The sequence below is a fragment of the Bactrocera latifrons genome, unplaced genomic scaffold, assembly GCF_001853355.1.
Source record: "Bactrocera latifrons isolate USDA-ARS-PBARC rearing strain unplaced genomic scaffold, ASM185335v1 scaffold_8, whole genome shotgun sequence".
Classification (NCBI taxonomy): Eukaryota; Metazoa; Arthropoda; class Insecta; order Diptera; family Tephritidae; genus Bactrocera; species Bactrocera latifrons.
The window spans coordinates 3,338,704-3,351,161 of NW_017537489.1; the positions used below are offsets into that span (position 1 = coordinate 3,338,704).

Here is a 12,458-nt window from a genome sequence, read left to right on the forward strand (position 1 = left end):
GGTTTCGCTTGTAGCTGTACGTGTATTGGAATTCCGTACCACAGTTAAGCGCTTTTATTATATGTGATCTGGTCTACGGAAAGGGGGAGGGGGCTTAGGTGTCAAACAATCATTTTTCACTTTTTAGTTGATTCGGATGGAAGATGAGAAAAACTAGTTTTCGCACGATACCTCCCTTTTCGTAGACCAGGTCACATGTCAAAGAGCACGAGCGCAAGTCGAGTAAAAACCGTTTCGCTGTCGGCTGTGGTAGTAGCTTCTCGACGTCATATCTTCCCTATGCGTATCTTCGCTACAACAAGATTCCATTTGATGTTCGGTACCATGGTTTGCAGTCCGAAGTTGCGGTCGGGCATTCCCCCGAGGAGATAAACAATTTTGAGGTTGGTAAACATGCTTACCGAATCTGGAAGTATCGCATGAAGAATGTACCATCGAAATCCGTATGTTTATGTTCATGAAACCATCGCGGCTGTTGCATCATCTATTCAGGCAAATCCAAGAATTTCGACTCGTAACTTATCGGCGTAACTTGAAGTTAGCAAACGGTCATTACAACAGATCATTAATGATGACTTAAACCTGTTTCCGTACAATAACCAAGTTAAACCCTCTAGATTTGCCTATTTGCATGAAATTTTGCCAAAAAATTATTGAAATTGGGGAAGAAGATAGGAACTTGATAAATTACCCGTTTATATCAGAATCTGACTGACTTGAAGCAGTCCCTCGAGGGGGACATATATACCGGTCATTTACGATAAATTTATCAACTAGTTTGTTGTCAGAATCAGCACCTGAATAGTGCATTGCGATTTTTACAATGGATAAAAATATCGAACAAATAATTTGTCTAAAATTTTGTATTTCTAAACAAATTTCCTGTGCGGAATCATTGTGAATGCTGGAAAAGGCTTACGGTGATTCAGTTTTATCAAAAGCAGAAGCTTACGAGTAATACAAAGCCTTCAAAGACGAGAGATCGTTGAAGACATACCTTGTTCTGGACGACCTTCGACCCCTTCAACTAATGAAAATCGTCATGCAAGTATTTGAGAGATGGCAAGGGAGCTCGATATGAACCTTAATGAACCAAATAGGTACCATTTTAGTCGACCATTTTTTGTTATTCTTCTCAGTCAAGCTCTCCAAACTGTTGCCGAATCATCAAAGATAGGTGTGGTCTAGCGTTGTTCTGATTGAAGACGAAGCCTTTTCTGCATCGGTTGTTGACAGTAAAATGTAGAATCAAGGTCACAGTACATGATTCCTTTCCAATCCCACCAAACACTTAGCGTAACCTTTCGAGTTGCCAATCCTGGCTTTGCCACGCTTGGACCATTATCTTTTTCGCACATTTTTGTCGCATTTGATCCACTTTCTCCTGTTGCCATTCACTTTAGAAATGGTTCGATTTCATTTCCTTAGCGATGTCATGGCCGCTTATGTGACGGTCCTGGTCAATCCTTTCCATAATTTCATCGACTTTTCCAACGACAGGCTGACCAGAGCGAGGTGCATCTTCAACATCGAAATTTCCAGAACGGAAGCGAGCGAACCATTATTGGTTCGAAATGATACATCATTTTCTCCGTAAACTTCACAAATTTCATCGATGGTTTCTTCCACTTTTTTTACAAAAATTTCTAAAATAGCGAATTTCTTCATTATTTCACTCATTTTTGAACAGCTGTAACTTTTTTCCAACTTCCCCGAATTTAATTTCTCTTTGGTTAAATGAAGCTTTAAATCTCACCTTTCCAACACTACATGGTATGACGCAATGTGATTGGTAGCACCGGTGATATACAACTGCAACGACATCTATTGAAATACGAAAAGACTTTTTCGTCTACCCAATACTTTCGAAAACAAAGTTTACAAGCTCGATGCGGTTTGTCATTATCGTACTCGTTGGTCATTCTTACTTGTTTTCAATTTAAACATACTTAAATTAAAGAATCACGCACGAAGCCTAACTACAAATACTACTCGCATGTGCCACAACAAAAGCTCAATGAATGAGTGTGACATAAGCAAATGTTTTCTATATTATATAATAATTTATTAATTTTTTCTTTACAACTATTATTTTGTACATTTTTACATTTGTGTGTCGGTATATATTTATATGAATATACAGCTTTAATAAAAAAAAAAACAATTCGCACATCGCATTTCTTATCAGAGATTGCAATTAATGTCATTTCAAGTAATTGTAGATATTTGAGCAAAGCGTAAACAAATAGTTAACAGGATCAATGATGGCGCCACGCACGGTTGCATTCATATTTACAGTTATTTACAGTTATTTGCGAAATAACATTAGTTTTTTCATTGTTTGTTTGTGACTATAAATAGAAAACAAATACAATATAGCATACATATGTATATTGAAATCTATTTGCAAGAATACTATAAAAATTAATAATTACTTTGTACTTCAACCAATTCTTTGTTTTGTGCAACTTTCAATTACATTTATCACTTTTTTCTTAATTCGTTTTGTTTTTGGACTCACACTAATTTCTAAATACTACTTCTCTACGTACTTATATATATATATATATATATAAATATGGATATACTTCCATTATACTAAATTAATGACTGGTTGTATTATATTTAACTGTTACATTTTGCATTGTAATCATTTAAAAACTGAAGAATACATAGATTATTATTAATTAATAACAAGTACTTAGTTGCAATGTGGTAAGTCTGTTCAGAATAATTTGTACATAATGCAACGTTGTTGTAACGTACGGTGCACAAATCTTTTGTCAAATTGTAAGGTTGCCAAGTAACATAAGCCTCTAGGTCGTAGTTCCCGAAAAACCGGGTTTTTTGTTTACTTCGCTCATTCGTCGTCCAAACGTATGGCCAAATTTACATGTCCCAGCTTCTCGATGGCTGTTGGCTCCGACTTGGCGATCACTTTGATCTCCGTGCTGAATTGTGGTGGGTTCTCTGGTTTACTGCAAACTGGCTCCTCACGCGTAGAGCTTATCTTCAACACATTATGCCGTTGCACAGCAGCAACAATAAGCGAGATGAGCAAACCCAGAAATATTGTGAGCAAAGTCCCTATCATCGAGTACCACATGTAGCTCAGCTTAAAGATAGGCCAAGAGCTAAGGGTTTGGAAAAAAAAAATATTACGTAAAATAAAAATAATGCATCGCATTACAAAATTAATTACCTAAATCCGGTTAGTGGCACCGCCTCCACAGTTGTCGGCAAGACCACAGACGTGGCATTCACTTGGCAGTCGCAATGCGCGACCGATAAGGGTAGTTCTATCGGATCCACGTTGACAATTTGCGCCATCACACCAATGAAAATGACGATGGCCAACGAGAGCAAGCCACCATAGAAAGCACCCCGTGTGTTGGCGCGCTTAAAAGCAATGCCGAGAACAAAGAGACCCAAAGTGACGCCACCGATAAGGCCGTTCAAAGTTAGCGTCGCCTGCAGCACACCACCCAACTTCTCTACGATGAAAACCAAACCGAAGGAAACTATGCCATAACCCAGGGACATCCATTTGGCGTAGAGTGCACCCTTGTCCGGTGTGATTTTGATATTCATGCCATTTACGAGGAGATCTTCGCACGTCACGGCAGAGAGCGAATTCAATGCGGACGCCACGGTACCCAAGCTGGCGGCAAAGATGCCCGCCACAAAAATTCCAGCAATCGTGTAGATATGTTCGTAGGTGCTAATGATATAGTAGGGCAATAGTTGATCGGAAGCGGTGATACGGCCAGCGTTTAGTGGATCACAATCAGCGTAATGGTTGAAGATCATCAGACCGGTGTAGAAGTTCATTAGAAAAACAATAACGAGTCCAAGTATAGCAAAACCCAATGCCACTTTCGCTAACTTTAGCGATTTCAACGACATACACTTTTGCACCGAAGCCTGATTGGTGCAGAATAAGGATGTCCAATAGAAGAAACCACCGATAACCACGGACCAAACCGTATGACGCGTCGTCGGATCGAAATCAAAGCTGTAAGCATGTAATAAAACAGTTAACTTCTATACTTGTAATTGGTTGATCGCGTGCCGCTTACTTGAAGAACTCCAGGCGATGACGATCGGCTGCCGTGTTGAAGATCTCAATAGCATTACCGCTATAATAACTACCTAAAGCAATGACTAGCACCAAGGAAACAGCCAAAACAGCAGCCTACAATTTTATTCATAAAATATTTAATTTTAATAACTATATATTAAGAGAACATGTGCTGAGCTTATACCTGAAAAGTATCGGCAATTACTACCGCCTTCATGCCGCCCTGAGAGGAGTAGAACACACAGACTAAATAAATGAGAATCACAGCAACTTTTGTGTTTAAGCCGGTGGCTTTAGAGAGTGCGATCGCTGGTGCCAGCACTGCTACGGCGGTGTAGAAACACATCTGTGGAGTAAGCAAAAAAATTTTAAATATAGAGCAAAACTGAAAACCATTACAGAAGATACGAAACTATGGCTTTTCTTTCCAAAACTAATATTCCAGTGAAGTTACCAAGTTAATGGGGTTAAAAAGAGGTCTTATAGGTCAGTAAAACTTCTGGGTTCAGTTTGATAGTTTCTGAGAATTTATACAAAGATTCCTGTTAGCACTACGGCGGGTATTGATATCCCCGATATAATAATACATACATATATAATAAAGCCTTATAGATAGAAATGTTTCGATGTATTGAAAACATTTTTTTGTCAACTCCATAATCTTAAATAGGCTCCAGATTATTTCTTTATGTTTATACGGATAATAGTAACTTAAGAACTAAACCCTTTTGAGGTTACTTCTAAGCCCAACACCCATTTTTTTAAGTGTGTGTTCCTGTCTCCTGGACCCTTACCTGTATGACATACAAAACGGCTCCCAAAATACGTATCTCCTTTCCAAAACGTATGCCAAGATATTCATAACAGCTCGTCAGTTCCATTTTGAAATATATGGGATAGAATATCTTAACAGCAACCGGTATGACCATAATCATTGGAATAACTAAGGATAAGAGTAAACAAAATTTTATAGTTAATTTTAGTTCTTTGAGATAGTCTCCATCAGCACTCACCAATCAACACAAATTGCGTGCCCTGTAGGTACATCTCCGATGGGTTGCCCAACAATTCGATGGCCGTGATAAAACTTGTAGTCAAACTTAGGGTAACCGGAAAGATAGACATACCGGAGCCGAGTAAAAAGTCCTCTGAAGAGCTTCCCGACTTGTGGAAAAAGCCGTAAAAAACGCCAATACCCAATGATATAATCAACATAGAGAGCAGTATTGTGTAATCGTAACCGGAGAAAGCCGCTTTATGTGAGGGATCGTTGCATTGCTCCATTCCGTCAACGCTCTCGGTCCCACTTATTTGCTCCTTGTACATTGCTAACAACATTTGCGCGGCCGCATCGAAGTTGTGCCTTTCCGCCGAGGCTATTGCATCCAAAGCGGAGAGCGCGTCGTCTGACGGCGCAAATGTGGAATCGCCACGCACCAGTAAATATGGTGGAGATGGTTTTACTACTTTCTCAGCGACGGTGGAACTGATCGCAGGTGCTTGTTGATACCTTTGAGCATTATTATCTGGCACTGCCAACGAGTTGCTGCTGTGCGCTAAAGCGCAAAGGAACAAGAGTTTCAGCAAAGTGGCCATTAGTGGAGACATTTTGAAATTTTTTTGGATTTTTGCTTTTTTTTAATATCAGGAACTTGTTCGTGCGTAGTGTGAATATAGTTTTATAACACTTGTGGTGTATGTATGTTCGTATGATAGTGCGTATTTCGCTTTTTTTCGGGAAACTATTCGCTTTCAATTAATTTTTTTTATTGGCGGGGGCGAGTTATTTACATCTCCGTTGTAAATTTATGATGAGTTTACAATTAGTTAACAATCTGCAATTAAAAAATTTTGTATAGAATCAATAAAATATCATTGAATTGCTGGAAGTGTGGGTCTTCGTAAATAAGTAATAATTTATCAGTGACACAATTGTGTAGTAATGTTGACACTATGCCATTTATGTATTTATTAAAACACATATGTCTGTGACAAGACGGAAATTTATGCTTTGAAACTACGCTTTATCATTACTTAATTAAGAGCTGTTTGTATTTGGCTCTAAAAGAGTCAAGTTCAATAGGAAAATTGCCATTGACAACGAAGAAAGTGTATATGTTCTAAGTGTAATTCAGACGATTTCGTATTGTATTACAAGTTTTAGGATTTCTGGATTCATGAAAATAAATTTCGGGATCCCGAAAAAAAAATTGGTAATGTACGAACTAATTAATTCGATTTCGTATTATATAATAAATTTCGGGATTCGTAAAATTACTTTTCGGGATTACTAAAATTTTTGGTGTTTACAAAATTACTTTAAATAAATCTGGTATGGGAGATTTTAGTTTTAAGTAATGGATATAATAAACTCAAACTCAAAGGAATTTCTTGCTTAAAACGATGCATATAAACAAACCATGAATATCGAAAATAATGAAAATTTAATTATTGCTTGACAAACTTCACAAATATTTCACAAATATTTCACAAAATATTTAATATTCAACTTCGAGAAAACTTTGGGATTCCGATATATTTCATTATTTATTAAGATTCTCAGAAATATAACGGAATAATATCTATTCCTTTGTTAATTGTATAACTAAACTTCTTCGAAAATTGCTGATACAAATAGCTGATAAACCAAAGTCCGTAAATCAAAGGAGTTTTTGACTTACACCGATAGGATCTGCCCTTCAAGATTTACTGTTATATACTGAGAAGCGATTGGTTCAACAAACCAAACCATGAATTTTACAAACATGTAAAGAGATATTATTTGGCAATATATAAATTTCGCCCAAACACTTTAGCAACAACTTTGAAAAATTTTCGGAATCCCAGAAAATCTGGCAACCGCATCGAGAATATACGACCGTTATTAAACTCATTTCTGTTTCAATATCAAATTAGTTTTTATAGAGTAATGTAGAATATGGAACCAAAAGAATCTTTTAGAAAAACACGTCTTCGAGTGTGATGCAGTTGACCATTCACCCGCCTTGCAGCTAGTAGGCATATCCCAACCATAATCTTAAACACAATTTAACCCGAAATGTTTTATATTTTTCTTGTGGCTTGGAAACATCTAACATTAGTAACATAGGAGAAAATAGAAGGGAAGTACAAGAAAAGTTACTCAAAATATTTAAAAAAAAAATCGATTTTCATAAAAGGTAACTTCTCTCAAAGTCTGTATTGCACATAATCGAACCATTTCCGGCTATAAAATGTATATTGTCTAGTTTTCCTAGATCTTTTTAGTAACTTGTCCAAATAAACGTTGCAGGTAACAGGAATTCATCTGTTGAAGACCAATCAGAGGCTATGCACTCTCGCATAGTTCAAGAAGAATATATAACACCTACATATGTATACGTATGAAGGTTAATCTTCAAGCAAATTTGGCTCAGTTGTTAACTCAAACCAGCAGAAAACTACCATAGATAGAAAAAGTGGCGACGAGATTCGACAATGCAAAGGCGCCAGGACTTGATGGTAACTGTGAAGGGGTATGCAAAAAGCAACGCCAGGTCCTCCTTCAAAAACCGAACAAACCGGCGGGCGAAAATATTGCAGAGACTGATCGGCACACGTTTGGAAGGAAATGCTTGTCTGAAAACCAATTTGGTTTCAGAGACATCGATCCACCATAGATGTACTCGGAAAATTTACGGACATTGCGGCCAAGGCCAGAGGTATGTATGGCGATAAAAAAGTACTACACAGTTGTCACACTTCACATGAAAAATGCTTTTAATTCTGCATCCTGACCATATATTATTAGGCTCTAGCGTCAAGAAACACACTCGGATATCTGCTAAGGATTATTAGTAGCTACCTGTATGATATACTGCTACTGTACGACATCGAGGTAGGTTCAAAAAGCTACGTGAATACATGTGGAGTACCGCAGGGATCCGTATTTGGTCCATTGCTATGGAACGTACTATAAGATGGCGTTTTACACCTACCGCAGCCAAAAGAGTGATATAGTTTCTAATCATGAACCTAAACCAGCCATATAACAGTAAGTCTTAATCAGATAAATACCAGCGATAACCACTCAATTTTATTCAAACTCGTTCAGTCCAAACATCATTATTTGTAGTGAAGTAAATCACATTACATTGTTATGACATCGAAGTTGTTTACGAATAGATTTGCACTCTTCAAAACATTACTTCATCCTATTAGCATAAATAATAATATTATGACGTTCGACACCCGCTTTATGGGCAATAAATCTAAATGACTGAGCACACATCTTAATAAATTTATCTTACTATTGACTACAGATGTAAGCTTGTAATATATTATAACTGTGAAAAGCAAGCCCAGCAAGCAGCCCATATCCAAGTAGTAATTGAAAGTGTTTCAGCTCGTTGAAAGACCGAGACTGGCTTCTGCGCAAAACTAATCAATAACTGCTCATCGAGATTTAAGCAAATTTAACTGGTTAACGTCCGGATGCCGGCAGATCTACCGGCGTGAACCGGTTAAATCAAGAAAGTGTGAAGACAACAAAAATTATAAACAAACACGTGCGCGTGTACTCAATGACAATAAGCGAAGAAAGCGCCATCATGACCAAAGCCAACAACAAAATCATTAGCTTCCACAAACTAGTAGCAGGGCCGACAAAATATTGTATGTAAATAGACGAAGCAGTTCTGCTCGATCGGACCTCGATTGAATCAATTAAATAAGCAAAGGGCGGTGGGAATGTAATGAGCGGCATTTGAGAGTAAATAAATGAGTATAAGGAATTGAGAGTGGATCACTCGTTGAATGAAGATGACAATAAAATTGCAATTTAAATGTTGCTATCATAATATATATTGATAAGCGTTTCTCAAGATACTCTATTTGTGTCGCGTTTCAAGCATTGTGGCATGAGTTGCATGTTAATATTCATTAACTTGTATCTTAAACAATTAATATTTAGAATTTGTAGGTGCAATTAAAATATAGAACATTAGCTGTTTGATTGGATTTGTGTCTAATTAGAGGGCTAGAACTGATTATGGAAGTACATACAAAATTAAAATTAAACACAGTGCATATTAAATTTGTGATTCAGTTAACTTTAAGGAGTTCTAGTTTAGGACAGCAAAGAGTACTTCTAATTACCTATTAAGTTGACTGCTAATAAGTTTCCATAATTTGGTACTTGGCAATAGCATAGACTGTGGTAGAGTGAATAGAGAATATAGTAGAGTGTAGCCTGAGTTCCCAAATAGTGTCCCTTTTTTATACGCTGAACACGATATACTAAGCTTTAATTTCTTCAAGCAAGTACTTTTTATTTTAACTATTTTCTTGGATCGACATTATTGAGCCAAGTGTTTTTTAAGGGAGTCAGTCTTAAAAGAAGCAAAAAGTAAGAGATGTTGGCTAAGAAGTAGTTCTTTTCTTCTACCCATTTTCTAATTTTATAGTAATTGATAAACTAACATCCGTGCAAACTCGTATCATGCAATATGGGTAAAAAAAAGTAAATAATATAAATATTAACTGAATATACATATATGTATCATATAGTATAAGTTCTTAATCCCAGTTACTTGTAATTAGTGATCATTTAATAGTTTTATGTGACTACCGTTTTATGGGTTGCAATGTAGTATTTTATTCAAGGAAATTAATTTTATGAAATATTCTCATTAAAATTGAATCGTGCTTACCAAGAAATGTTCTTAGTTTTAATACCGCGTCAGTCTTTACACCAGGCTTATAGTAGAGTTATGAAAAAAGGTAGATGAGAGGAGAAGAACAAAAATTATATAAATGTAATTGTAGATTTTACTGATATACCTGTAATGTACTTTTAAGGTTTTAAAAATAATACTAAAAGCGAAAAGAAAATATTTCAACCTAGTTCGAGTCCCACAAGTGCACCATCAATGGCTGGTTGTTGGACGAGTACACTATCGATATTTTTCATCAGTTTTTCACTTTTTATTTGCAATGGTGATAGGTGTTCGAACTAGACACTGTCCAATGGGTTTGAAAGTAAATTAAATAGAATCATCTCAACCTTCATCATCTGTCCGTCAGATCAAGATAAACACACCTCGGATCTCAAGATTATTCTTTGAGACATCCAAGTAAAATAGCGAAAATAGAAATATGTAAAAACACCTAAACAGATTTATGATAGGATCAAGGAGCTTTTCCCGATAGCTGATATCCAACTATCGTTTTTTCGTCTGGCTTCTCACAGGACTGTAAGCCAATTAACATATCTTAATCTAACCTAACCTAGCTCAAGTTGATAGCTTCACTAGATATATTATATATCGTGCAGTATATATAGTGTCGTGCAGTTTTATAAATATGTATGATAATTGTTTTTGCATTATTTGAGGTTAACTAAAATACTAAAAAAATATTTAGTGAAAGGAGTTTAAAAAAAAACATATAAACTTCATATTTAATGGGGAATAAATATTTCATTCGAAAGAACATTCTTTGATATTTATTTAGAAAATTATCTCTTTCAAATGCTGGCAGCGGCTAAGCCTCAGATGGTCCATCCGTTGAGTGCAATTTTCTATGACTTGTTCGAGCATTTCGACTGGTAAAAGGCGTGATGTTTTGCTCCAAAATCTGCATCCAAGCGGGTTTGTCCGCATAGGCTTTAGACCTTGCAAATTTATACCCACAGAAAAAAATTTAACGATGTGATATCACACAATCTTGATGGCCAATCGACTGGCTCAAAACGTGAAATTATCTGCACGCCGAAGTGTTCTCTCAATAAATTCATTGACTGGAGCGATATGTAGGAAGTTGCACCGTCTCGTTGAAACCCAATGTAACGGGATCATGAGCTTCAATTTCAGACATCAAATACTCGATAACCCTGGCGTGCTAACGATAACCAGAAATAAACCTTAACCAACTTTTTTTCATCCACATTTATTGCCAAAAATTGCCCACGCTCGACTTGCTAAATGCTCAACAATTTGCAATGAATTCCCTGCTAATAAAAAGTGACAAGATGTTAATTGCCTCTTAATTAGAGAGAAATGATGTGCTAATTTTCGCAAATTTGCAACATTATTAAAGTTATTATTTTCTAAATAAATTGTTATATATATTTCCACTTATTCTCGATTAGCAAAAAAACATAACTTTGAAGTGTTAATTAAAGCTGAGCACTTAACGAAAACTCGTTATAACGCTAATAGCTCTCAATTAGTTGTAATGAAATATATGATAAATAGTGATTTGGTTCTAAAACCCTTGGTTCTAAAACCCTTGGAGGCAAAATTTTAATTTATTCCTAGAAAGAAAATAATTAATATTTGCATTATACATAAATTGTTCACTTGCAACATTGTCATTAAATTTGCGCGCTTAAATATGTTTATGATTAAAAGATACAGTTCATTTAAATTTAAAACACATGGCAATTAAACTGTTTTCGATTTGTCCGAGCAAATGTATGGAGTTAGGTAGCGTGTTAATCTTTTAATAAAATCTGTACTTTCCATAAGTAAATAATAATAATAAATGTAGAAATGTCTGTTTTCTACAAAACTGAATCACAAATGCAAACTCCTGCAATTACGAAAAGCAATTGCAAATTATGTAAGGAGGTGGGCGGCAATTCTTTTATTTTTTTGTATACATGTTTTTATACTTTGATAGAGATTGAAATAATTATTTCAACTGGTTTAAAATGCCTTTAATATAACCTTTTTAATGTACCTTGGGGTAGTCTTGGACAGCAAACCGGAAGCCAATGGAAAGGGATCAGAGGCTCGCTGCCCTGTGCAACTGAATAGAGTTGCCAGAAGTAACCAAGGTCACAAAGATATCGGGGTCTATAAAATAATGGAGATTGCCAAGAATGATGTGCGGCTAACATCCGAAAATGTCATCAACATTGGGAAACCCATAAGACGATATCGACAACAGCTTGGTAAAGAAAATCAAAACCTGAAGGAACGAGCTGCCTGGGTGCAAAACTGCCAAAGTCATGTGCAAAACTGTAGATTGGAAGTACATAAAATGTTATTGACACCCGATAGAAGAGACTGTAGGAAAATGATGGGAATACTAATTGGTCACTGTCTGGTGGCGACACACGCTCGCAGAATGGAGTTGACAGATCGAGAAGACTGCAGGAAATGTCTATAGCAAGTAAGCAAGGAAACAATGAAGAATATCTTGTGCACTTGTCCAACATTGGCAAGACTACGCTATAAGCATATGGGGTACATTATATATGAATATTTAACCCCTACAATAAAAAATAAATAAATGGCAAAAAATACTTCACTGTCTTTAAAAAATTTAAGTACTAAAAAATTTATTTAAAAAAGTCTATTCCAAAAAATTATTTAATATATATATTTCCCAA

General features: G+C 36.0%; 1 protein-coding gene across 2 annotated transcripts in view; it reads right to left on the reverse strand.

The window, feature by feature from the left end:
* Nucleotides 1-2,359: 2,359 nt before the first annotated feature.
* The window catches only part of LOC108976696 (sodium-coupled monocarboxylate transporter 1), an 18,486-nt gene continuing 8,387 nt past the window's right edge, over nucleotides 2,360-12,458 (reverse strand). For both annotated transcript variants that reach the window (XM_018945949.1, XM_018945948.1), the window contains exons 2-7: nucleotides 5,095-5,916; nucleotides 4,876-5,024; nucleotides 4,266-4,427; nucleotides 4,080-4,195; nucleotides 3,203-4,015; nucleotides 2,360-3,134 (exon numbers count right to left, since the gene is read on the reverse strand). In XM_018945949.1, coding sequence (XP_018801494.1) covers nucleotides 2,861-3,134; nucleotides 3,203-4,015; nucleotides 4,080-4,195; nucleotides 4,266-4,427; nucleotides 4,876-5,024; nucleotides 5,095-5,689 — 2,109 coding nt within the window. In that variant the 5' untranslated portion in view covers nucleotides 5,690-5,916 and the 3' untranslated portion in view covers nucleotides 2,360-2,860. The remainder of the gene's footprint in view (nucleotides 3,135-3,202; nucleotides 4,016-4,079; nucleotides 4,196-4,265; nucleotides 4,428-4,875; nucleotides 5,025-5,094; nucleotides 5,917-12,458) is intronic.